This window comes from Rhinoraja longicauda, chromosome 2 (assembly GCF_053455715.1).
Source record: "Rhinoraja longicauda isolate Sanriku21f chromosome 2, sRhiLon1.1, whole genome shotgun sequence".
NCBI classification, from domain to species: Eukaryota; Metazoa; Chordata; class Chondrichthyes; order Rajiformes; family Arhynchobatidae; genus Rhinoraja; species Rhinoraja longicauda.
Genome location: NC_135954.1, coordinates 115,375,652 through 115,403,400, shown reverse-complemented (window position 1 = coordinate 115,403,400; position 27,749 = coordinate 115,375,652). Strand labels below are relative to the sequence as shown.

Here is a 27,749-nt window from a genome sequence, read left to right as displayed (position 1 = left end):
ATCACAGTGAATGGCGGTGCGTACAGGCTCGAAGGGCCGAATGGCCTCCTCCTGCTCCTATTTTCTATGTTCTATGTAAGGAGACCAACACTGTTTCAGACGTGGCCTCACCAACACACTGCACAACAGTAAAACCTCCCTGACCTCAAACTGCATCCTCTTGGCACTAGAGAGAGACAATGAAGGGGAGAGAGAGGGAAGGCAGCGAAAGAGAGGGAACAAAAGTGAGGGAGGAGGGGGAAAGAGTGAGAAGGTGAGTAAGGAGAGAGAGTGAGGGGAGATAGAGAGAAGAGTTGATGGGAAAAGAGAGGGGGAGATGTAGAGGAGTGAGGGGAGAGAGTGGGGAAGAGCAAATGAGAAGGTGCATGGATGTTGATGGTGGTGTCTGTCTGTCTGTGTGTGCGCCAGAGGCCGCCGGCATGGAGGAGGCGTGCAATGGTGCGGTCTGTAACGCAGCGCTGATGGGTTTAGTTCATGCAGTTACTGTTGGAGTACGTGAGCAGCGAGACCACACACACATGCAGGAGACCGCGTGTAAACCGCGTGTAATGCAGCGACAGGTCAGACACCGGCCGGGAGCTAAACTCCCTCAGTATCATCAACACAGGGACACCAGGGGGAGAGTGCCTGGTGAGAGTGAGCCACTGTGTGTACAACCCTGGACCCAGCTGTGCTCATACCACCCCGCTCCACGCCTCCTGTGAGCAGCGGCGATGGCAGGGAACAGGATTCACAGCACCAGGAGCTCCACACACCCTGCACCAACCGCAGACACACGGCCTGTACCTCCAGTGCTGTCCACACACACAGCTCCCTACTATCGCCATTCACCTGTCCACCGTGCCCACTCCCACAAGCAGCAACTGCCCCTGCGCTGCCAGACCCACCCACATACACGACACAGCAACGGCAGATGCTGCAGCCCTGAGCAAAACACACAGTGCTGGAGGAACTCGAGGGTCAGGCAGCGTCTGTGAAGGGAATGGGCAGACGATGTTTGAGTCGGGACCCTTCATCACACTGATGGTGGAGGAGAAGCTGGAAAAGAGAGGTGGGGGCAGGACAAAGCCTGGCAAGTGAGAGGTGGAGTCGGTGGTTTGTAGTAGACCACAATATTGCGATGGAGACTGAGAAATCAAGGGGAGAGTGTGAGAGACAGTCCGTAAATTTGAGGACCGACCGGGTGGGAGTTAGTGGTAAAGTTGATAAAACCAATAAGTTCGGCATGGAGTGCAGGAAAGAAAACTGCAGATGCTGGTTCAAATGGCAGGTAGACACAACTGCTGGAGTAACTCAGCGGGTCAGGCAGCATCTCGGGAGAGAAGGAATGGGTGACGTTTTGGGTCGAGACTGAAGAAGGGTCTCTGCCTGACCTGCTGAGTTACTCCAGCGTTTTGTGTCTGCGTTCTGCATGGAGGCAGCCCAGATGCAGTCATGGTCAGCCATGATCACAAGAGCCGAATGGTCAGTCATGGTCAGCCATGATCACAAGGGCCGAATGGTCAGTCATGGTCAGCCATGATCACAAGGGCCGAATGGCCTCCTCCTGCACCTATTTTCTATGTTTCTGTTTCAAGGACATAGTGGGCACCGATCACATGCCAGGCTTTGCTTCCCTCCCCCCACCTCTTTTCCAGTCTTCTCCACCACGCCATCAGTCTGCAGAAGGGACCAGACCAAAACATCGTCTGTCCATTGCCTCCACAGACGCTGCCTGACGCGCTGAGTCTGCCAGCACTCCGTGTTGAGGGTTAAGGAAGGCCACCACCACTGGAACATCCCCCCATCCCCCCCCCCCCCACCCCCCCCCCCCCCCCCCCCCCCCCCCGGGTCAGTGTGGGCCTGGCATCCCACCCCCTCTCCCCCCCCCCCGGCCAGTGTGGGCCTGGCATCCCACCCCCCCCCCGGCCAGTGTGGGCCTGGCATCCCACCCCCTCTCCCCCCCCGGCCCAGTGTGGGCCTGGCATCCCACCCCCTCTCCCCCCGCTCTCCAGTGTGGGCCTGGCATCCCACCCCCTCTCCCCCGCTCTCCAGTGTGGGCCTGGCATCCCCCCCCCCCCGGGCCAGTGTCAGCCTGGCATCCCACCCCCTCTCCCCCCGCTCTCCAGTGTGGGCCTGGCATCCCCCCCCCCCCCCCCCGGGCCAGTGTCAGCCTGGCATCCCACCCCCTCTTCCCCCGCTCTCCAGTGTGGGCCTGGCGTCCTACCTTGACGGGGGGCTGGGACAGCCTGTCATCTCTAACACCTCCTGAGGGGCGGGCGGGGGCGTGAGCTGAGGCTGAGGCTGGCCGCTGGGTTGTGCTCCCCCATCCTCCGGCAGCTCCTGGCTGCCCAGCCCCTGCAGCATGGCCAGCACTGCCTCTGGCCGCGGCAGCTTCTGGATCTTGAACTGCTTCTTGTAGTGAGGGGTGTCCTTGCGGATCAGACGCTGCTTCTCGGCCACAAACAACTCCCCCTCGCCAGCCCCCTCCTCCTCACCACGCACGACAGTATCTCCATGAACCGCACGGTGGGCTGTGAAACACACCCCACAATTATCCCACGGGCCACCTGAGGGCTAATGCACTCACACACACAGGGGCTGGGGCAGGGATTTAGATCGATAGACCATTGTGATCCCTTCTGGGGTAGGGGTGACAAGTACAAAAGGGACGGGTTACACCTTAACTGGAGGGGACCAACGTTCTGGCAGGCAGGTTTGCTAGAGCTACACGTGTGGGTTAAAACTAAATGGTGGGGACGGGACGGGACGACGACGGGGTGTGTGTGTGTGTGTGTGTGTGTTGTGTGTGTGTGTGTGTGTGTGTGTGTGTGTGTGTGTGTGTGTTGTGTGTGTGTGTGTGTGTGTGTGTGTGTGTGTGTGTGTGTGTGTGTGTGGTGTGTGTGTGTGTGTGTGTGCGCGCATGTGTGTGTGAGACACTATTACTAGCTCTGTGCCTGCTGTCAGTTCACAAAATGGGAATATGAAGATGGAGTTAAAAGGGAAGTGATTACAGGAAAAGTTGCAACAGACCCCCGAATTAATGGGAAGGAAAGTTCGAGAAGGGATAAAAGAGTACGGTCAGGACCAATGGTGCGAGAGGGGAGGTGAATACCGAAGTTAAAGTGTTGTGTTTGTTGTGTTGTATTTGAATACGCGAAGTATAAGAAATGAAGTGGATGAGCTTGAGGCTCAGTTAGACATTGGCAAGTATGATGTTGTGGGAATCACTGAGACATGGCTACAAGAGGACCAGGACTGGGAGCTGAATATTCAGGGGTACACAACGTATAGAAAAGACAGACAGGTGGGGAGAGGGGGTGGGGTCGCTCTGTTGGTAAGGAATGATATTCACTCCCTTGCAAGGGGATGTGGAATCAGTATGGATAGAAATGACGAATTGTAAGGGTAAAAAGACCCTAATGGGAGTTATCTACAGTCCCCCAAACAGTAGCCTCGCATAGGGTGCAAGTTGAATTAAGAGTTAAAACTGGCATGTCGCAAATGTAATGCTACGGTAGTTATGGGAGATTTCAACATGCAGGTTGACTGAGAAAATTAGCTTGTTAATGGACCCCAAGAAAGGGAGTTTGTGGAGTGCCTCCGAGATGGATTCTTAGAGCAGCTTGTACAGGAGCCTACCAGGGAAAGGCAATTCTGGATTTAGTGTTGTGCAATGAACCGGATTTGATAAGGGATCTCAAGGTAAAAGAGCCATTAGGAGGTAGTGATCATAATATGATGTTTTAATCTACAATTTGAGAGAGAGAGAAGGGAAAATCGGAAGTGTCAGCACTACAGTTGAACAAGGGGGACTATGAAGGCATGAGGGAGGAGCTGGCCAGAGTTGACTGGAAAGATACCCTGCAGGGAAGACGGTGGAACAGCAATGGCAGGTATTTCTGGGAATAATACAGAAGTTGCCGGATCAGTTCATTCCAAAGAGGAGGAAAGATTCCAAGGGGAGTAAGAGGCACCCGTGGCTGACAAGGGAAGTCAAGGACAGCATAAAAATAAAAAAGAAGTATAACATAGCAAAGATGAGCGGGAAGCCAGAGGATTGGTACTCTTTTAAAGAGCAACAGAAGATGACTAAAAAGGCAATACGGGGAGAAAAGATGAGATACGAAGGGAAGCTGGCCAATAATATAAAGGAGGATAGTAAAAGCTTCTTTAGGTATGTGAAGAGGAAAAAAATAGTTAAGCCAAATGTGGGTCCCTTGAAGACAGAAGCAGGGGAATTTATTATGGGGAACAAGGAAATGGCAAACGAGTTGAACCGGTACTTTGGATCTGTCTTCACTAAGGAAGATAAAGCAATCTCCCAGATGTTCTAGTGCCCAGAGATCCTAGGTTGACGGAGGAACTGAAGGAAATTCACATTAGGCATGAAATGGTCTTGGGTAGACTGATGGGACTGAAGGCTGATAAATCCCCAGGGCCTGATGGTCTGCATCCCAGAGTACTTAAGGAGGTGGCGCTAGAAATCATGGACGCTTTGGTGATCATTTTCCAATGTTCTATAGATTCAGAATCAGTTCCTGTGGATTGAAGGGTAGCTATTGTAATCCCACTTTTTAAGAAAGGAGGGAGAGAGAAAACAGGAAATTATAGACCAGTTAGCCTGACATCAGTGGTGGGGAAGATGCTGGAGTTAATTATAAAAGAAGAAATTGCGGAATATTTGGATAGCAGTAACAGGATCGTTCTGAGTCAGCATGGATTTACGAAGGGGACATCATGCTTGACTAATCTGGAATTTTTTGAGGATATAGCTAGGTAAATAGACAATGGATGTGGTGTACCTCGACTTTCAGAAAGCCTTTGACAAGGTCCCACATAGGAGACTAGTGGGCAAAATTAGAGCACATGGTATTGGGGGTAGGGTACTGACATGGATAGAAAATTGGTTGACAGACAGAAAGCAAAGAGTGGGGATAAATGGGTCCCTTTCAGAATGGCAGGCAGTAACTAGTGGGGTACCGCAAGGCTCGGTGCTGGGACCGCAGCTATTTACAATATAAATTAATGACTTAGATGAAGGGATTAAAAGTAACATTAGCAAATTTGCAGATAATACAAAGCTGGGTGGTAGTGTGAACTGTGAGGAAGATGCTATGAGGTTGCAGGGTGGCTTGGACAGGTTGTGTGAGTGGGCGGATGCATGGCAGATGCAGTTTAATGTGGATAAGTGTGAGGTTATCCAGTTTCGTGGCAAGAACAGGAAGGCAGATTATTATCTGAATGGTGTCAAGTTAGGAAGTACAACGAGATCTGGGTGTCCTAGTGCATCAGTCACTGAAAGGAAGCATGCAGGTACAGCAGGCAGTGAAGAAAGCCTTTGGAATGTTAGCCTTCATAACAAGAGGAGTTGAGTATAGGAGCAAAGAGGTCCTTCTGCAGTTGTACAGGGCCCTAGTGAGACCGCACCTGGAGTACTGTGTGCAGTTTTGGTCCCCAAATTTGAGGAAGGATATTCTTGCTATTGAGGGCGTGCAGCGTAGGTTTACTAGGTTAATTCCCGGAATGGCGGGTCTGTCGTATGTTGAAAGACTGGAGCAATTGGGCTTGTATACACTGGAATTTAGAAGGATGTGAGGGGATCTTATTGAAACGTATAAGACTATTAAGGGATTGAACACGTTAGAGGCAGGAAACATGTTCCCAACGTTGGGGAGTCCTGAACCAGGGGCCACAGTTTAAAAATAAGGGGTTGGCCATTTAGAATGGAGGTGAGGAAAAACTTTTTCACTCAGAGAGTTGTAAATCTGTGGAATTCTCTGCCTCAGAAGGCAGTGGAGGCCAATTCCCTGGATGCTTTCAAGATAGAGTTAGATAGAGTTCTTAAAGATAGCGGAGTCAAGGGATATGGGGAGAAGGCAGGAACGGGGTACTGATTGTGAATGATCAGCCATGATCATGGTGAATGGCGGTGTTGGCTCAAAGGGCCGAATGGCCTCCTCCTGTCTAAACCAATTTAGCCCAAAATACGGGATGTCCCAGCTAATACGGGACAGATGGCAACCCTAACCCTGAGGTTAGCAGCTTCAGTCCCTCGACACGGCCAGCCAAGGGCAGCAGCTGGATGCTCCTCTCATGGCTGTCGTCCAAACAGCAGGCGTTGGCGGAGCTCAGTGGGCCAGGCAGCAGCCGTGAGAGGGAAGGCACGGCTCCCACCTCCGCACTGCCCGACTCAGAGTCTGCACTCAATGCTGGGCTCTTTACCTCAAAGTATCCATCTTCATCATCCTCTTCCTCTTTACCCTCGCTCTGCTGCTGAGGCTTCCTGCCCTGTTCCTCCACAGCCTTGTCCTCAGCCAGCAGGCTGGTGATGAGCTCTGGGTCCCCACTGGCAAGGCACATCTCCCCATTGGACAGGTGGCAGCCCGGCCCCTGATCCCTCATCGCCTGCAGCCTCTTCTGTACAGAACAGAGTTCAGCTCACCGCTCCACACACTACACTCCCACACACCTGCCCACTGCACACACACCTGCCCACTGCACACACACCTGCCCACTACACACCTGCCCACTGCACACACACCTGCCCCACTGCACACACACACCTGCCCACTACACACACACACCTGCCCCACTGCACACACACACCTGCCCACTACACACACACACCTGCCCCACTGCACACACACACCTGCCCCACTGCACACACACACACCTGCCCCACTGCACACACACCTGCTCCACTGCACTAACACACACACACCTGCCCACTACACACACACCTGCCCACTACACACCCACACACACTCCTGCTCCACTACACACACACCTGCCCCACTGCACACACCCGCCCACTGCACACACCTGCACCACTGCACACCCACACACTTGCCCACAACACACACCTGCCCACTACACACCCACACACACCTGCCCCACTACAGAAACACCTGCCCTACTGCACACACACCCCCCCACACACACACCCGCCCACTGCACACACCTGCCCCACTGCACACACCTGCCCCACTACACACCCCCCACACACCTGCCCCACTACACACCCCCCCCCCACACACACCTGCCCCACTACACTCCCCCACACACACCTGCCCCACTGCACCCCCCTCCACACACACCTGCCCCACTGCACCCCCCCCCCCCCACACACACACACACACCTGCCCCACTACACTCCCCCACACACACACACCTGCCCCACTGCACACCCCCTGCCACCTCCCACAGCCGTACTTCCCTCCTCAGGCACGCCCACTCCCCCCTCTCACCTCTGACCCACACACCTCGGGCACACCCACTGCCCCCACCCACCTCAGGAACATTCACTCACATCCCCACCTGTGACCCCCTCCCATCCCTGAGCCCCTCACCTCCCACCCTCCCTGCCCCCACCCTCCCTGCCCCCACCTCCCTGCCCCCACCCTCCCTGCCCCCACCCTCCCTGCCCCTCCCCTCCCTGCCCCCACCCTCCCTGTCCCTCCCTGCCCCACCCTCCCTGCCCCCACTCTCCCTGCCCCCACCCTCCCTGCCCCTCCCCTCCCTGCCCCCACCCTCCCTGCCCCTCCCCTCCCTGCCCCCACCCTCCCTGCCCACACCCTCCCTGCCCCTCCCTGCCCCCACCCTCCCTGCCCCGCCCCCTCCCCGCCCACCTCCCCATCCCCGTCCCCCACGATCCCTGCCCCCTCCCCCACGATCCCTGCCCCCTCCCCCACTCCCTGCAGACGGCGGTGCTGGACACGGCCCTGACCTGGGGCTCGGGGGAGTCTGGTGAGGGGGGTGATTCCTCAGCCCTGGCGGTGAGTGGCTCCCCCCTGCGGTCCTCCATGGCCTGTTTCATCACCTTCAGCTCGCTGGGGTGAGGAGTTGCTCGGCGCTGTAACCGGCCCTGCACAGTGAGGGGTACAATGTACAATCGTCAGAGCTGACCCACGTCTAGTGCCCACGCCCGGCACACATGCAGCCTGACCCACGTCTAGTGCCCACGCCCGGCACACATGCAGCCTGACCCACGTCTAGTGCCCACGCCCGGCACGCATCCCAACGCCTGACCCACGTCTAGTGCCCACGCCCGGCACACACGCAGCCTGACCCACATCTAGTGACCACGCCCGGCACACATGCAGCCTGACCCACGTCTAGTGCCCACGCCCGGCACACAGGCAGCCTGACCCACGTCTAGTGCCCACGCCCGGCACACATGCAGCCTGACCCACGTCTAGTGCCCACGCCCTGCACACATGCAGCCTGACCCACGTCTAGTGCCCATGCCCTGCACACATGCAGCCTGACCCACGTCCAGCGCCCACGCCGTCCACGCATGCCGGCCCTGACCCATATCTAGTGCCCACGCCCTCCACACATGCAGCCTGGCCCATATAGTGCCCACGCCCTGCACGCATGCAGCCTGACACACATCTAGTGCCCACGCCCAGCACACATGCAGCCTGACCCACGTCTAGTGCCCACGCCCTGCACACATGCAGCCTGACACACGTCTAGTGCCCACCCCCTGCACACACGCAGCCTGACACTTCGTCCAGTGCCCACGCCGTCCACGCATGCCGGCCCTGACCCACGTCTAGTGCCCACGCTCTGCACACATGCAGCCTGACCCATATAGTGCCCACGCCCTGCACACATGCAGCCTGACCCACGACTAGTGCCCACGCCGTCCACGCATGCCGGCCCTGACCCACATCCAGTGCCCACGCCCTGCACACATGCAGCCTGGCCCATATAGTGCCCACGCCCTGCACACATGCAGCCTGACACACGTCCAGTGCCCACGCCCTCCACATGCAGCCTGACCCATATAGTGCCCATGCCCAGCACACATGCAGCCTGACCCACATCTAGTGCCCACGCCCTCCACACATGCAGCCTGACCCACGCCCTGCACACATGCAGCCTGACCCATATCCGATGCCCACGCCCTGCACACATGCAGCCTGACCCACATCTAGTGCCCACGCCCTGCACACATGCAGCCTGACCCACATCTAGTGCCCACGCCCTGCACACATGCAGCCTGACCCACATCTAGTGCCCATGCCATCCACACATGCAGCCTGACACACATCTAGTGCCCACGCCCTGCACACATGCAGCCTGGCCCATATAGTGCCCACGCCCTGCACACATGCAGCCTGACACACGTCCAGTGCCCACGCCCTCCACACATGCAGCCTGACCCATATAGTGCCCACGCCCTGCACACATGCAGCCTGACCCACATCTAGTGCCCACGCCCTCCACACATGCAGCCTGACCCACGTCTAGTGCCCACGCCCTGCACACATGCAGCCTGACCCATATCCGATGCCCACGCCCTTCACACATGCAGCCTGACCCACATCTAGTGCCCACGCCCTGCACACATGCAGCCTGACCCACATCTAGTGCCCATGCCATCCATACATGCAGCCTGACACACATCTAGTGCCCACGCCTTCCACACATGCCGGCCCTGACCCAACCAGCTTGTGTCCACTCCCACCACATGCTGCCTGACCCATGTCTAGTGCCCACGCCCTCCACGCATGCAGCCTGACCCACGTCTAGTGCCCACGCCCTGCACACATGCAGCCTGACCCACGTCTAGTGCCCACGCCCTGCACACATGCAGCCTGACCCACACCCAGTGCCCACGCCCTGCACACATGCCGGCCCTGACCCAACCAGCTCGTGTCCACTCCCACCACGCCTGACCCACTGCCACCTGTCCTCCAGCATGTGCACGCGCAGCGTCCAGCTGAGGCTCCTCGCTGACCACGTCAGGCAGCTGGATCCACAGCTGGCTGCACGCACGGTGGACCGGGACTGTGAGCGCGCCAGAGGCCCGAGCTACAGTGACGTGCTCACACCCAATGGTCTGGTTTGGCTCAGCCACCAAGCACGATATCCAGAGGCTGCAACGGATCATTCGCACAGCTGAGAAGGTTGTTGGCTGCAACCTTCCCCCCATTGACGAACTGTACACTGCAAGGGCCAGGAAGTGAGCGGGCAAGATCATCTCTGACCCCTCTCACCCTGCACACAAACTCTTTGAAGCACTTCCCTCTGGATGGCGACTCCGGACTGTTAAAGCAGCCACAGCCAGACATAAAAACAGCTTTTTATGTCTGTCTGAAGAAGGGTCTTGACCCAAAACGTCACCCATTCCTTCTCTCCCGGGATGCTGCCTGACCCGCTGAGTTACTCCAGCATTTTGTGTCTGCCTTTTTCCATGAGCAGTAGCTCTACTCAACTCTACGAAAAAAGTTTGTAGCCTCCTTTTGCTCTGGCACTTTATTTCATTCACATGTTTAAACTGTAATGTTGTATTCTTAAAGTTTTATTCTTAGTTTACTGTATGCCTTGTTGTTACGTGAGCAGAGCACACTCCTTGTATGTGTACATACTTGGAGAGTAGATGGGTAAAGAAAGGGAGTGGGCAGAGAGTAGATGGGTAAAAGGAGTAGGCAGGGACTAGATGGGTAATGGGAGTGGGCAGAGAGTAGATGGGTAATGGGAGTGGGCAGGGACTAGATGGGTAATGGGAGGGAGTGGGCAGAGTAGATGGGTAATGGGAGGGAGTGGGCAGAGAGTAGATGGGTAATGGGAGTGGGCAGGGACTAGATGGGTAATGGGAGTGGGCAGGGACTAGATGGGTAATGGGAGGGAGTGGGCAGAGTAGATGGGTAATGGGAGGGAGTGGGCAGAGAGTAGATGGGTAATGGGAGGGAGTGGGCAGAGTAGATGGGTAATGGGAGGGAGTGGGCAGAGTAGATGGGTAATGGGAGGGAGTGGGCAGAGTAGATGGGTAATGGGAGGGAGTGGGCAGAGTAGATGGGTAATGGGAGGGAGTGGGCAGAGTAGATGGGTAATGGGAGGGAGTGGGCAGAGTAGATGGGTAATGGGAGGGAGTGGGCAGAGTAGATGGGTAATGGGAGGGAGTGGGCAGAGTAGATGGGTAATGGGAGGGAGTGGGCAGAGTAGATGGGTAATGGGAGGGAGTGGGCAGAGTAGATGGGTAATGGGAGGGAGTGGGCAGAGTAGATGGGTAATGGGAGGGAGTGGGCAGAGTAGATGGGTAATGGGAGGGAGTGGGCAGAGTAGATGGGTAATGGGAGGGAGTGGGCAGAGTAGATGGGTAATGGGAGGGAGTGGGCAGAGTAGATGGGTAATGGGAGGGAGTGGGCAGAGTAGATGGGTAATGGGAGGGAACGGGCAGAGTATAAGAAGATAACTGCAGCTGCTGGTACAAATCGAAGGTATTTATTCACAAAATGCTGGAGTAACTCAGCAGGTCAGGCAGCATCTCGGGAGAGAAGGAATGGGTGACGTTTCGGGTCGAGACCCTTCTTCAGACTGGAGCAGGCACGGGTTACTGATTGTGGATGATCAGCCATGATCACAATGAATGGAGGTGCTGGCTCGAAAGGCCAAATGGCCACCTCCTGCACCTACTTTCTATTTTTCTATGTTTCTATCATGGCCTGGCAGAGCCCATCCCAGCTTGGCCCGCCCTGACCCATCTCATCCTGGCCCGGCCCAGCCTGGCCCGCCCTGCCCTGTAGTGACTCACGCGTCTGTCTGCCTCCTCGTCTTTGCCCTCGCCGTCTCTGGGCTCCTCCTGGAACTGGATCACACTGACACGGTTCAGGTTAGGCTCTGGCCATGGCTCATCCACACTGTCCGTCAACAGGTTCTCTGCAATCAAACCCAGCACAGTCAGTGAGCAAGGCACACGACACAGCCCCCCACGGGCCACGGGCCCCGGGCCCACAGGCTCACCCACAATCCAGGCTCGGCCACAGCCCCTGGCCCACCCACAGCCCCGGGCCCGGCCACAGCCCCGGGCCCCCCACAACCCCAGGCTCGGCCACAGCCCCTGGCCCACCCACAGCCCCGGGCCCACCCACAGCCCCGGGCCCACCCACAGCCTCGGGCCCACCCACAGCCCCTGGGCCCACCCACAGCCCTGGGCCCACCCACAGCCCCGGGCCCACCCACAGCCCCGGGCTCACCCACAGCCCAGGCTCGGCCACAGCCCCGGGCCCACCCACAGCCCCAGGCCCACCCACAGCCCCAGCCCCACCCACAGCCCCAGGCCCACCCACAGCCCCAGGCCCACCCACAGCCCCAGGCCCACCCACAGCCCCAGGCCCACAGCCCCAGGCCCACAGCCCCAGGCCCACAGCCCCAGGCTCACCCACAGCCCCGGGCTCACCCACAGCCCCGGGCTCACCCACAGCCCCGGGCTCACCCACAGCCCAGGCTCGGCCACAGCCCCGGGCCCACAGCCCCGGGCCCACCCACAGCCCCGGGCCCACCCACAGCCCTGGGCCCACAGCCCCAGGCTCACAGCCCCGGGCCCACCCACAGCCCCGGGCCCACCCACAGCCCCGGGCCCACCCACAGCCCCTGGGCCCACCCACAGCCCCGGGCCCACCCACAGCCCCGGGCCCACCCACAGCCCCGGGCCCACCCACAGCCCCGGGCCCACCCACAGCCCCGGGCTCGGCCACAGCCCCGGGCCCACCCACAGCCCCGGGCCCACCCACAGCCCCGGGCCCACCCACAGCCCCGGGCCCACCCACAGCCCCGGGCCCACCCACAGCCCCGGGCCCACCCACAGCCCCGGGCCCACCCACAGCCCCGGGCCCACCCACAGCCCCGGGCCCACCCACAGCCCCTGGCTCACCCACCGCCCCGGACCCACAGCCCCGGGCCCACAGCCCCAGGTCCCGCCCACAGCCCCGGGAGAGACAGCGTCTGGTCTGGGAGAGACTGGGACAGTAACTGGTCTGGGAGAGACTGGGGCAATCTGGTCCAGGAGAGACTGCGTCTGGTCCAGGAGAGACTGCGTCTGGTCCGGGAGAGACTGCGTCTGGTCTGGGAGAGACTGGGTCTGGTCTGGGAGAGACTGGGACAGTAACTGGTCTGGGAGAGACTGGGTCTGGTCCAGGAGAGACTGCGTCTGGTCTGGGAGAGACTGGGACAGTAACTGGTCTGGGAGAGACTGGGTCTGGTCTGGGAGAGACTGCGTCTGGTCTGGGAGAGACTGGGACAGTGTCTGGTCCGGGAGAGACTGGGTCTGGTCTGGGAGAGACTGGGACAGCGTCTGGTCTGGGAGAGACTGGGACAGTGTCTGGTCTGGGAGAGACTGGGTCTGGTCTGGGAGAGACTGGGACAGTGTCTGGGAGAGACAGTGTCTGGTCTGGGAGAGACTGGGGCAGTGTCTGGTCTGGGAGAGACTGGGACAGTGTCTGGTCTGGGAGAGACTGGGACAGTGTCTGGTCTGGGAGAGACTGGGTCTGGTCTGGGAGAGACAGTGTCTGGTCTGGGAGAGACTGGGGCAGTGTCTGGTCTGGGAGAGACTGGGTCTGGTCTGGGAGAGACTGGGTCTGGTCTGGGAGAGACTGGGTCTGGTCTGGGAGAGACTCGGTCTGGTCTGGGAGAGACTGGGAATGGTATCCAATCCGGCGTTTTTAAAGCAGTTTGAGATGGATGAATCCCCGGCCTGACACAGGGCTGTGGTTGGAGTCGGTACAATTCTGGTGCTGCTGGAGTCGGAGTCGGTAAACAAGTCCCAACTCGGATCTCAACATAAATTTCAGAGACTACGTAAATCGGAAAAAATCCCACTTTTTAAACATACCGCACACTTTATTTCCACCCGAGAGAAGGAGAAATCACATCACCTTTTTATTAGATCCAATGGAATTTTAATTTTGTCATAGTCCTATATGTAATTTTTTTTTCTTTTAGCTTAATGAATTATGGCTTTTTTTTCCAAGAATAAACAATAAAAAAAGCCACAATAGCACAGCTACAACCATTAGACTCAAAACTTTAGGGACATGCGTTTAAAAGCTAGCCTGATGATTCATGTTGTTCCTATGAAACGCCATCTTGTGTAATGTCATCATGGCATGTTTACAATGATTATACCTAGGGGTCGGGTACGTAGGAAATCAAGGAGTGGCAGTCGGAGTCATGTGTTGAGGGTATCCACTCACAGCCTTTGGGCCTTGCAATAAGGCAGGTCGGGAATCGCAGAGGTTGTTGTGAAGATCTCTGCAGCACCGTTAGCCACAGGTGAAGTTTTGGAAGACTGGAGGGCAGCTGGTGTTGTACCAGACCTTGTTGACAGGGTGGTATGGACAGGCCAGGGAACCACAAGCCGGTTAGCACTAGGTCAGCTGGGGAAAGGTGTTGGAGGGGACTCCCAAGGCCAAGATCGCCCAGCATTTTGACTCATCAGGGTACTCAGCATGGCTTTGTACCTGGGAAGGAGAGTTAGATTTAGCTCTTAGTGCTAAAGGAATCAAGAGATATGGGGAGAAAGCAGGAACGGGGTACTGCCATGATCGTATTGAATGGCTTGAAGGGCCCAAAGGCCTACTACCTCAGAAGGCAGTGGAGGCCTTTTCTCTGGATGCTTTCAAGAGAGAGCTAGATAGAGCTCTTAAAGATAGCGGAGTCAGGGGGTATGGGGAGAAGGCAGGAACGGGGTACTGATTGTGAATGATCAGCCATGATCACATTGAATGGCGGTGCTGGCTCGAAGGGCCGAATGGCCTCCTCCTGCACCTATTGTCTATTGTCTATTTTTCTACGTAGGAAATAAACTGCAGATGCTGATTAAAATCGAAGGTAGACACAAAATGCTGGAGAAACTCAGCAGGTCAGGCAGCATCTCAGGAGAGAAGGAATGCGTCTGAAGATGGGTCTCGACGCGAAACGTCACCCATTCCTTCTCCCCCGAGATGCTGCCTGTCCCGCTGAGTTGCTCCAGCGCTTTGTGTCTACCCTATTTTTCTATGTTTCTAACTCCTGTTTCACAAACTTGATTGAGCTTTTCGAAGAGCTCATCGAGAGGATTGATGAGGGCAGGGTAGTGGATGGGAAGGAACAAAACTGCAGATGCTGGTTTAAATCGAAGGTAGACACAAAATGCTGGAGTAACTCAGCGGGTCAGGCAGCATCTCAGGAGAGAAGGAATGGGTGACGTTTCGGGTCGATACCCAAAGTCTATGGAAAAGCCTTGGGCAAGGTGCTCTGGTCTGGAAGGTTAGATCCAAGGTGAGCAAGTCAACAGGATTCAAGATTGGCTGCAGGAAAGGTGAATGGATAGTGATGGGGCTTGTTTGTTGTTTGGGAGCCCGTGACCAGTGGCCTTCCCCAGGAGCCGATGTTGGATCCTCTTGTTATTCACATTAAAGATTTGGATGACACCCTAGTTAACATTGTTAGTACATTTGCAGACGACACCAAAATTAGTTGTGTGATTAAAAAGTAAGGAAAGATATCAAAGTTTACAACAAGATCTAGACCTGTTGGGAAGGTGGGCCATGGGATGGAACTCTGACAAGTGTGAGGTGTGTCAAAGCAGGGCAGGACCTGGGCAGTAAACGGTAGAGGCCTTGAGGGATCTGGAGTACATCGTGGTGGGTCAGGTGAAGAAGGCATGGGCAAGCTTGCCGTGATTGGGAAGGGTACAATGGTTCGGACATCATGATAGAGCTGTATACAGGTGCTGCCCGGCTTACGATAGTTTGACTTTGCGATGATGCAAACAGCAGCGACCCGCAGCTCGCTTCCCGCCACGTGATCGCGTGTATTCAATGCATTTCCACTTACGATATTTGCCGTTTGCGATGGGTTTCTCGGAACGGCACCCCTTCCTAAGCTGTGGAGCACCTGTACGTCGTTGGAGAGACCACATTTGGAGTTGTGTGTGCAGTTCTGGGTGCCCAGCTACAGCGAGGATGTCATTACATTCACCGGGGTGAAGGTTACCTGGGTTTGTGGAGGTTGGATAGGCTGGGACATTTTTCTTTGCGGTGACCTTACTGAGGTGTACAAGATGATGAAGGGCATGGATAAAGTTAACTTCCTGCAGGCATGGCAGCCACTTACCCAGACTGGGGGAAAGCTGCTGTGGCAGCAGGTAGCAGGTCAGAACCTTCTCGCCCGTCTTCTCATCGTCCTCAGTCTGAAACTTCAGCATCGGCTGCGACTGGTTCTCCGCGAGCCACAGGGCCTTCAGGTTCAGGTTGGTCAGAGCAAAGGGCAGGTTCAGCAACCTGTGGGAGAGCAGAGGAAGCACAGACATGGAACAGTGCAACCCAGCAACACAACACAACACAACCCAGTGTACAGCACAGCAACAGCCCCTTCAGCTCAGTGTACAGGCCCTTCAGCTCAGTGTGCAGGCCCTTCAGCCCAGACATGGAACAGTGCAACCCAGCAACACAACACAACACACAGCACTGCAACACAACCCAGTGTACAGCACAGCAACACAACCCAGTGTACAGCACAGCAACACAACACAACACAACCCAGTGTACAGCACAGCAACAGCCCCTTCAGCTCAGTGTACAGGCCCTTCAGCTCAGTGTACAGGCCCTTCAGCTCAGTGTACAGGCCCTTCAGCTCAGTGTACAGCTCCTTCAGCTCAGTGTACAGCTCCTTCAGCTCAGTGTACAGCACAGCAACAGGCCCTTCAGCCCACAGTGTACAAAGCACAGTGTACAGAACAGCAACAGGCCCTTCAGCCCACAGTGTACAGCACAGCAACAGGCCCTTCAGCCCACAGTGTACAGCACAGTGTACAGCACAGCAACAGGCCCATCGGCCCACAGCGTCAGTGTTGAATATGATGCCGTTCAACTAATATGCTCTGCCTGCGTGAGCAACATTCCCTACATATCCATGCGTCTATCTATCAGCCTCTTTATTTCAGCTACCTGCCCCCACCACCACTCCTGGCACTGTGTTCCAGGCACCCATCATTCTCGGTGTAAAGAAATACCTGCCCCACTCACCTCCTTGAAACCTTCTCCCCTCTCACCTTGAAGCCATGCCCTCCATGGACATTTGCACCCTGGCGACTGTCTGCCCTAGCGATGGTTCTCATTATTTTGTACACTCTCTATCAGGATATCCCTCAGCCTCCAGCATTCTAGAGAAAACAATCTGCTTGTCCAACCTCTCATTATAGAGAAGGGTCTCAATCAAAACGTCACCTATTCCTTCTCTTCAGAGATGCTGGCTGATCCGCTGGGTTAGTCAGCTTTGTGTGTGTGTCTGTCTTCTGTATACCCCAGGCAGCACTCACGTAAACATCTTCTGTACCCTCTCCAAAGCCTCCACATCTTTTCTGTAATGGGGCAACAGATTGTACACAAAACTGCAAATATTGAATGCTACACACAGCTTCACCATGACATCTCTACTCTGATACTGAATGTAGACACAAAATGCTGGAGTAACTCAGCAGGTCAGGCAGCATCTCTGGAGAGAAGGAATGGGTGACGTGTCGGGTCGAGACCCTTCTTCAGACTGATGTCAGGGGAGGGGGCAGGAAAAGATAGGATGTAGTTGGAGGCAGGAAGACTGGTGGGAGAACTGGGAAGGGGAGGGGATAGAGAGGGAAAGCAGGGACTATCTGAAGTTAGAGAAGTCAATGTTCATACCGCTGGGGTGTAATCTACCCAAGCGAAATATGAGGTGCTGTTCCTCCGATTTGCGCTGGGCCTCACTATGGCACTGGAGGAGGCCCAGGACAGAAAGGTCAGACTGGGAATGGGAGGGGGAGTTGAAGTGCTGAGCCACCGGGATATCAGGTTGGTTAAGACGGACTGAGCGGAGGTGTTCAGTGGAACGATCGCCGAGCCTGCGTTTGGTCTCGCCGATGTAGAGAAGTTGACACCTGGAAAAGCGGATACAATAGATGAGGTTGGAGGAGGTGCAGATGAACCTCTGTCTCACCTGGAAAGACTGTTTGGATCCTCGGATGGAGTTGAGGGTGGAGGTAAAGGGACAGGTGTTGCATCTCCTGCGGTTGCAGGGGAAAGTGCCCGGGGAGGGGGTGGTTTGGGTGGGAAGGGATGAGTGGACCAGGAAGTTTCGGAGGAAACAGCACCTGCAGATTTCTTATATTGAATGGCCCTGATGAAGGCAAGCATATCACTGCTCATCTTCACCACTCCATCTACTTGTCTGTTACTTTCAGGGAGCTATGGATGAGCATCCCAAGATCCCTCTGCAGATCAGGACTCCAAAGGTCCTGCCGTTGACTAACATTTGACCTCCCAGTAACGCCCCTTCCCTCGTTGGCCCAACTACATAGTGTCAAAAAAGCCACCCGGACAAACCTCAAAGGTTTTGCCCTGTAAGGATTTTACGGCAAGACAATCCCAATTAATATTTGAAAAAACTAAACCGCTAAGCACTATAACCCTACTTTCATCATCTGCCTTGCTATTTTGAGTCATGGAGTCATACAACACGGAAACAGGCCCTTCGCCCCAACCCTTCGATGCCCCAACCCTTCGATGCCCCAACCCTTCCATGCCCCAACCCTTCCATGCCCCAACCCTTCCATGCCCCAACCCTTCTATGCCCCAACCCTTCGCCCCAACCCTTCCATGCCAACCAAGGTCATAAATGTTAGGAGCAGAATTAGGCCATTGGGTCTATTCCGCCACTCAATCATGGCTGATTTCTCTCTTCCCTCTTACCCCATTGGGTCTATTCCGCCATTCAATCATGGCTGATTTCTCTCTTCCCTCTTACCCCATTGGGTCTATTCCGCCATTCAATCATGGCTGATTTCTCTCTTCCCTCTTACCCCATTGGGTCTATTCCGCCACTCAATCATGGCTGATTTCTCTCTTCCCTCTTACCCCATTCTCCTGCCTGCTCCCCATAGCCCCCCACACACGTATTAATCAAGAATTTATCTATCTCTGCCTCAGAAATATTGAGGCCAATTCACTGGATGTATTCAAGAGAAAGTTAGATATAGCTCTTAGGGCTAACGGAATCAAAGCAGGAACGGGGTACTAATTTTGGATGATCAGCCATGATCATATTGAATGGAAGTGCTGGCTCGAAGGGCCGAATGGCCTACTCCTGCACCTATTTTCTATGTTTCTATCCATTGATAGCCTCCACAGCCTTCTGTGACAAAGAATTCCATAGTTCACACCCTCTGACTAAATACATTTCTCCTCATCTCCTTCCTAAAAGGACATCCTTTAATTCTGAGGCTATGACCTCTAGTCCTAGACTCTCCCACTAGTGGGAACATCCTCTCCACATCCACACTATCCAAGCCTTTCACTATTCGTTAAGTTTCAATGAGGTCCCCCCTCATTCTTCTAAACTCCAGCGAGTACAGGCCTAGTGCTGTCAAACGCTCATCATAGGTTAACCCACTCATTCCTGGGATCATTCTTGTAAACCTCCTCTGGACCCTCTCCAGAGCCAGCACATCCATCCTCAGATATGGGGCACAACATTGCTCACAATATTCCAAATGTGGCCTGACCAGTGCCTTATAGAGCCTCAGCATTACATCCCTGTTTGTGTATTCTAGCATTCTTGAAATAAATGCAAGCATTGCGTTTGCCTTCCTTACCACCGATTTGACTTGCAGATTAACTTTGCAAGTTAAGCACTTCCATCTATTTTTAAAATTTAGATTTAGAGATACAGCGCGGAAACAGGCCCTTCGGCCCACCGGGTCCGCGCCGCCCAGCGATCCCCGCGCATTAACACTATCCTACACACACTAGGGACAATTTTTACATTTGCCCAGCCAATTACCCTACAAACCTGTACGTCTTTGGAGTGTGGGAGGAAACCAAAGATCTCGGAGAAAATCCACGCAGGTCACGGGGAGAACGTGCAAACTCCGTACAGACGGCGCCCGTAGTCAGGATCGAACCTGAGTCTCCCGCGCTGCATTCGCTGTAAGGCAGCAACTCTACCGCTGTGCCACCGTGCCGCCCTAGTCCCATTTGGCCCATACTCTTCAACGCCTCTCCTATTCATGTCTTTTGTTATTGTTTCTGCTTCAACTGCCTCCTCTGGCAGCTCGTTCTATACTCCTGCTCTCTGTGTGAGAAGTTACCCTTGGGTGTAATTAAATCTCTCCCCTCACCATAAACCTCTGCGGTCTGGTTCCTGATTCCCCTACCATGGGGGAAAGGGACTACGTATGCACCCTATTTATCCCTTCCATGATTGTACGCTCCTCCTTTTCACTGCACCTCGATACAGGTGACAATAATAAAGTGCCGCTGGTCACCACAGGATCACCACGGTGCGGTCACGCCTGCGTACAGAGTTGCTGTACACTCAAAGTCCTACCTGTTGCCCGCTACATCCAGGACATGGATCTCGGAGGCATTGGCCAGCTCGGGCGGGAGGTGGGTCAGGCGATTGTCACGTAGGCTCAGCACGTTTAACCCCGCGCACCCTCCCAGCTCCGCAGGAAGATCCACCAATCTGTTCCGGTCCACATTCAGATTCGTCAGCATCTTCATCTTCCCCATGGATTTGGGAAGCGTCTGCAACAAACCCGGAAGACAATACTGAGAACATCTCCTTCACAGCAACCATCACGCTCATCAGCACCACAACACACCACACGAGCCCGGGCCGTGGCAAATGCCACAGCATCTGTTAGCCCCTCTAAACACCAGATGGATGTACTGCAGCCCACAGTATACGGTGCACTGTGTACCGGCCCCTCTAAACACCAGATGGACACGCAGCAGCCCACAGTATAAGGTGCACTGTGTACAACCCCTGTAAACACCAGATGGACACGCAGCAGCCCACAGTATAAGGTGCACTGTGTACCGGCCCCTCTAAACACCAGATGGACACACAGCAGCCCACAGTATAAGGTGCACTGTGTACCGGCCCCTCTAAACACCAGATGGACACGCAGCAGCCCACAGTATAAGGTGCACTGTGTACCGGCCCCTCTAAACACCAGATGGACACACAGCAGCCCACAGTATAAGGTGCACTGTGTACCGGCCCCTCTAAACACCAGATGGACACACAGCAGCCCACAGTATAAGGTGCACTGTGTACCGGCCCCTCTAAACACCAGATGGACACACAGCAGCCCACAGTATACGGTGCACTGTGTACCAGCCCAAGAAGGGCTGGTACACAAACGAGAGGATGACTAGCGTGGGGGGGGGGGGGGGGGGGGGGCATGAGAGAGGATGACTAGCGTGGGGGGGGGGGCAAGAGAGAGGATGACTAGCGTGGGTGGGGGCAAGAGAGAGGATGACTAGCGTGGGGGGGGGCAAGAGAGAGGATGACTAGCGTGGGGGGGACAAGAGAGAGGATGACTAGCGTGGGGGGGGGGGAGAGAGAGGATGACTAGCGTGGGGTAGGGTGGAGAGGATGACTAGCATGGGGGGGGAGAGAGAGGATGACTAACGTGGGGGTGGGGGGAGAGAGAGGATGACTAGTGTGGGGGGAGGCAAGAGAGGTGATGCAGTGCTTACTTAGAGAAATCAACGTTCATGCAGCTGGGGTGTAAACTGTCCATGTGAAATATGAGGTGCTGTTCCGTCACTGTGACAGTGGAGGAGGCCCAGGTCAGAAAGTCAATATGCCATTGGGAAGGGGAGTTAACATGTTTGGAAACCGAGAGATTATGTTGACCCAAGGCAGACTGAACGTAAGTGTTCAGCGAAACGATTGCCCAGTCTGTAGGAGCCCACACCCAGAATGGATATAACAGATGAGGTTGGAGGTGGTGCCGATCAACCTCTGCCTCACCTGAAAGGACCTGGGTGGAGTCGAGGGAGGAAACATAAGGACTAGAGGGTGTGAGCTACAGGGAGACGTTGAGTAGGCTGGGTCTCTATTCCAGGAGGATGAGGGGAGATCTTATAGAGGTGTATAAAATCATGAGAGGAATAGATCGGGTAGATGCACAGAGTCTCTTACCCAGAGTAGGGGAATCGAGGACCAGAGGACATTGGTTCAAGGCAAAGGGCAAAAGATTTAATAGGAATCCAAGAAGCAACTTTTTCACACGGTGGGTGGTGGGTGTTTGGAACAAGCTGCCAGAGGAGGTAGTTGATGCTGGGACTATCACAACGTTTAAGAAACAGTTAGACAGGTACATGGATAGGACAGGTTTGGAGGGATATGGACCAAGCGCAGGCAGGTGGGACTAGGGTAGCTGGGACATTGTGTGGGCGAGTTGGGCCGAAGGGCCTGTTTCCACACTGTATCACTCTGTGATCTATGAGGTGTTGCATCTCCTGCGGTTGCTGGAGAACGTTCCTGGGGAGGGAGTGCTTTGGGTGGGAAAGGATGAGTAAACCAGGGAGTTGCTGAGGAAATGGATCCCACGGTCTCTCCCTCAGCCTCGCCCCTCCCCCGGTACCCCCTCCCTCAGCCCCGCCCCCTCCCTCAGCCTCGCCCCTCCCTCGGTACCCCCCTCAGCCTCGCCCCTCCCCGGTACCCCCTCCCTCAGCCCCGCCCCCTCCCTCAGCCTGGGCCCTCCCTATGTACCCCCCTCAGTGCCGCCCCTCCCTCAGCGCCCTCCACTCCCTCAGTACCCCACTCCCTCAGCGCCCTCCACTCCCTCAGTACCCCGCTCACTATCCCCGTCCCTCAGCCCCCTCCACTCCCTCAGTACCGCCCCCCTCCCTCAGAGCCCCCCCCTCCCTCAGCGCCCCCCCCTCCCTCAGCCCCCTCCACTCCCTCAGTACTGCCCCCCTCCCTCGGCGGCGTCCCAATCCCTCAGCGCCACCCTCTCTGTACCCCACCCTCTCTGTACCCCACCCTCTCTGTACCCCACCCTCTCTGTACCCCACCCTCTCTGTACCCCACTGTTGCCTCAGTGCCCCACCCTCACCCCCCCACTCCCCCGTGCCCCACTCCCCCCGTGCCCCACTCCCCCCGTGCCCCACTCCCCCAGTGCCCCACTCCCCCAGTACCCCACTCCCCCAGTACCCCACTCCCTCAGTACCCCACTCCCTCAGTGCTGCTGAGGATGGGTTCTCACCATGAGCAGGTTCTCGGTAAGGATCAGCTCTGTCATGTGAGTGCACTCCCCCACTGCCTCCGTCAGGTGTGTTAGCCGGTTCTGGTCCACCTTCAAGATGGACAACTGCTTCAGCTGGCCTGCAAAAGGCAAGGGAACGGGTGCTTCATCATCACGTGTACCCGAAACGCGAGCATAAAAATAACGCTGTCCTATAATAGGTCCGTAAACGCAGTAACAGACAGGTTAACGTACAATAAACTAATGACCATAATTGTGGCAGGGTGGCGTAGCGGTAGAGCTGATTCCTTACAGCGCCAGAGACCCAGGTTCCATCCTGACTCCCGATGCTTGCCCGTACGGAGTTTGTACGCTCCCCCGTGTGACTGCGTGGGGTTTCTCTTAGATCGGTTTCCTCCCACACTCCAAGTGTAGGTTTGTAGGTTAATTTGGCTTGGTGTAAAAGTAAAACTGTCGCTTATGTGTGTAGGATAGTGTTAATGTGCGGAGATCGCTGGTCGGTGCGGACCCGGTGGGCCAAAGGGTCTGTTTCCATACTGTATCTCTAAACTATACTAGGTTAGCAAAATAGTACAGCACCCAAGTTGCCTCACCATGTTATACGAAAGATGTTGTCAAGCCTGAAAAGATCCAGAGAAGATTTACCAGGTTGTTGTCAGGATTCAAGGGAGGTTCTCCAGCTATCAGGAGAGGTTGAGCAGGGGTTTATTCCTTGGAGCGCAGGAGGATGAAGGGTGATCTTATAGAAGTGGACAAAATCATCAGACGCATGGATCAGGTAAACGCAAATTTTTGCCCAGAGTTGGGGAAATCGAGAACCCGAGGACATAGGTTTTACAGAAAGATTTAATGGGAACTTGAGTGGTAGCTTTTTTACACAAAGGACGATGGGCTTATGGAACGAGCTGCCGAAGGAGGTAGTTGAAGCAGGTAAGATTGCAAACTTTAAGAAACATTTAGACTTGTACATGGATTGGGTAGGTTCAGAGGGATATGGGCCAATAGCAGGCAGGTGGGACTGGTTTAGATGAGGCATGTTGGGTGGCCTGGGCAAGTTGGGCTGAAGAAGCTGCTGAGGAAGACGAGAGCCCATGGTATCAGAGGGCAGATACTGGCATGGATATCAGGTTGGCTGGATGGCAGAAGACAAAGTGTGGCAACAAAGCGGGCTTTTTCTGGTTTGCTGCCAGTGACTAGCGGAGTTCCGCAGGGCTCGGTGCTGGGACTGCTACTCTTCATGTTGTATATTAATGATTTGGACAAGGGGATTGAAGGCCTTGCGGCTAAATTTGCCGGGTTTTTCGGCTAGGTGCAGGGGCAGGTAGTGTAGAGAAAGCAGGGACTCTGCAGAATGACTTGGACAGGTTGGGAGAGTGGGCAGAGAAGTGGCAGATGGAATATAGTGTAGTAAAGTGTGGAGTCATGCATTTTGGTAGCAGGAATAAAGGCAGAGACTATTTTCTAAATGGGGAGAGAATCCAGAAATTGGAGATGCAAAGGGACTTGGAAGTGCTGGTGCAGGATTCCCAAAAGGTTAATCTGCAAGCCGCTGGGGTAGTAAGGAGGACAAATGCAATTTATTTTAAGAGGATTTGAGTACAGGAGTAAAGAGGTCCTTTTGCAGTTGTATAGGGCCCTGGTGAGCCCACATCTGGAGATTTTTGAACAGTTTTGGTCTCATAATTTGAGGGAGGACATCCTTGCTATTGAGGCATATGGTTCATGAGGTTAATTCCCAGGATGGCGGGACTGTCATATGAGGAAAGATTGGAAAGACTGGGCTTGTATTCACTGGAGTTTAGAAGGATGAGAGGGAATCTTACAGAGACGTATAAAATTATAAAAGGACTGACCAAGCTAGATGCAGGAAAAATGTTCCCAATGTTGGGGGAGTCCAGAACCAGGGGCCACAGTCTAAGAATAAAGAGGAGGCCATTTAAAACTGAGGTGTGAAGAAACTTTTTCACCCAGAGAGTTGTGAATTTGTGGAATTCTCTGCCACAGAGGGCAGTGGAGGTCAATTCACTGGATGAATTTAAAAGAGAGTTAGATAGATCTCTAGGGGGCTAGTGGAATCAAGGGATATGGGGAGATGGCAGGCACAGGTTACTGATTGTGGATGATCAGCCATGATCACAATGAAAGGCGGTGCTGGCTCGATGGGCCAAATAGCCTCCTCCTGCACATATTTTCTATGTCAATGTTTCTATGACCAGAATACAAAACTAGGGATGTAATGCTGAAGCACATTTGGAGTACTGTGAGTAATTTTGGGCCCCACATCTGAGGAAGGATGTGCTGGCTCTGGAGAGGGTCCAGAGGTTTACAAGAATGATCCCAGGAATGAGTGGGTTAACATATGATGAGCGTTTGACGGCACTGGGCCTGTACTCGCTGGAGTTTAGAAGAGTGGGGGGGGGGGGGACCTCATTGAAACTTACCAATTAATGAAAGGCTTGGACAGAATGGATGTGAAGAAGCTGTTTCCACTAGTGGGAGAGTCTAGGACTAGAGGTCATAGCCTCAAAATTAAAGGACGTTCCTTTAAGAAGCAGATGAGGAGGAATTTCATTAGTCCGAGGGTAGTGAATCTGCGGAATTCACTGCCACAGAAGGTTGTGGAGGCCGTCAATGGATATTTTTACGGCAGAGATAGATAGATTCTTGATTAGTCCCAGTCATTGAGTGATAAATGTGGAAACAGGCCCTTCGGCCCAACATGGCCACACCGGCCAACATGTCCCAGCTACACTAGTCCCACCTGCCCATGTTTGGTCCATTTCCCTCCAAACCTGCCCTATCCATGTACCTGTCTAACTGTTTCTTAAACGGTGGCATAGTCCCAGCCTCAACTACCTCCTCTGGCAGCTTGTTCCATACACCCACTTCAGTTACCCCTCAGATTCCCATTAAATCTTTTCCCTTCACCTTAAACCTATGTTCTCTGGTTCGCGATTCACCTACTATGGACAAGAGATGGGTACGGATACAATTAGTGTGGATTTCAGGGCTTGTGGACAAAGGACAGGAGAATGCGGCTAAGAGGGAAAGATAGATCAGCCATGATTGAATGGCCCAATTCTGTTCCTATCACCTATGAAGTTATGAAGGACCTGTTCGCATGCTTTGTAACTGTGTCACTGAGGTAGGTGTTGGTGTTCGGCAGTGTTGAAGGGCTGGTTCCTGCTGACAGTGCTCAGCTGTTGAGGAAGTCAAGGATCCAATCACACACGGATGGGCAGAAACAGAAACACAGAAAATAGGTGCAGGAGGAGGCCATTTGGCCCTTCGAGCCAGCACTGCCATTCAATGTGATCATGGCTGATCACCCACAATCAGTAACCCGTAATCCACAATCTCCCCATATCCCTCGATTCCACTAGCCCCTAGAGCTCTATCTAACTCTCTTTTAAATTCATCCAGTGAATTGGCCTCCACTGCCCTCTGTGGCAGAGAATTCCACAAATTCACAACTCTCTGGATGAAAAAGTTTTTTCTCACCTCAGTTTTCAATGGTTTCCCCCTTATTCTTAGACTGTGGCCCCTGGTTCTGGACTCCCCCAACATTGGGAACATTTTGCCTGCATCTAGCTTGTCCAGTCCTTTCCTAATTTTATACGTTTCCATAAGATTCCTTCTCATCCTTCTAAACCCAGTGAATGCAAGCCCAGCCTTTCCAATCTTTCCTCATATGACATTCCCGCCATATGAGAGCCAGCTCTCTTGGGTTTGCTGTTTGGCGGGGGTGATGGTGTTGACTGTCGTCGATGAACAGCAGCCTGACCACTTGTAATTAGTCCAAGTGATCCACTGCAATGGGGAGAGCCATCGAGATGGCCGATACGGGCAGCCGAGTCTGCCTTGCACCGTGGCCCAGGCGTGCAGGCCTAAGCCTACCCTCTGCTCAGCCGCCAGCCGATGGATGTTCCACCTAGGGAGAGGTCCACAGGGCAGGGTATCACCCAGGGCTCCATTCTCAACCCCTCCCAAGACAGGGCGGCACGGTGGTACAGCGGTAGAGTTGCTGCCTTACAGCAAATGCAGCGCCGGAGACCTGGGTTCCATCCCCACTACGGGTGCTGTCTGTACAGAGTTTGTACGTTCTCCCCGTGGGTTTTCTCCTAGATCTTTGGTTTCCTCCCACACTCCAAAGACAGGTTTGTAGGTTAATTTGTTTTTTTCCTACATAGAAAAATAGACAATAGGTGCAGGAGGAGGCCATTCGGCCCTTCGAGCCAGCACCGCCATTCAATGTGATCATGGCTGATCATTCTTAATCAGTACCCCGTTCCTGCCTTCTCCCCATACCCCCTGACTCCACTATCCTTAAGAGCTCTATTTAGTAATTGGCTTGGTACATGTAAAAATTGTCCCCAGTGGGTGTGGGATAGTGTTAATGTGCGGGGATCGCTGGTCGGCGCGGACCCGGTGGGCTGAAGGGCCTGTTTTCGCGCTGTATCTTTGAACTAAACTAAACCTGGGCCCAGACGATGAGGAATCCTCGCGGCCAACCCCCCCGGGTGCCAGCTTGCCAGGTGCTGCACTCACCAATACCATTGGGCACCGACTCCAGAGGGTTGTGGGACAGAAGCAGGTCTGTCAGTGCCACCAGCCCACTAATCTCATCAGGGAGGCACTCCAGCTTGTTCTCAGAAACGTCCAGACACACCAGGCGCTTCAGGTTGCCCAGCTCCTGGAACACAGAGCACAACCCACGTCACACGACCAATGTAACACCAGTACCCCACTCTCCCACAGCCCTGTATCAATCCCACACTAATCCCACTCTCCCCACAGCCCTGAATCAACCCTACACTCACCCCACAGCCCTGTATCCATCCCACACTCACCCCACTCTCCCACAGCCCTGTATCAATCCCACACCAACCCCCCAGTCCCGCTCTCCCACAGCCCTGTATCCATCCCACACCAACCCCCCAGTCCCGCTCTCCCACAGCAC

General features: G+C 54.7%; 1 protein-coding gene across 1 annotated transcript in view; it reads right to left on the bottom strand.

The window, feature by feature from the left end:
- Nucleotides 1-27,749, bottom strand: part of scrib (scribble planar cell polarity protein) — a 152,726-nt gene that overhangs the window by 88,939 nt on the left and 36,038 nt on the right. Inside the window, 10 exon segments of the mRNA XM_078424311.1 lie at nt 2,207-2,244; nt 2,247-2,495; nt 2,498-2,513; nt 6,205-6,399; nt 7,709-7,846; nt 11,528-11,652; nt 15,868-16,034; nt 20,113-20,312; nt 22,790-22,908; nt 27,338-27,482. Coding sequence (XP_078280437.1) covers nt 2,207-2,244; nt 2,247-2,495; nt 2,498-2,513; nt 6,205-6,399; nt 7,709-7,846; nt 11,528-11,652; nt 15,868-16,034; nt 20,113-20,312; nt 22,790-22,908; nt 27,338-27,482 — 1,392 coding nt within the window.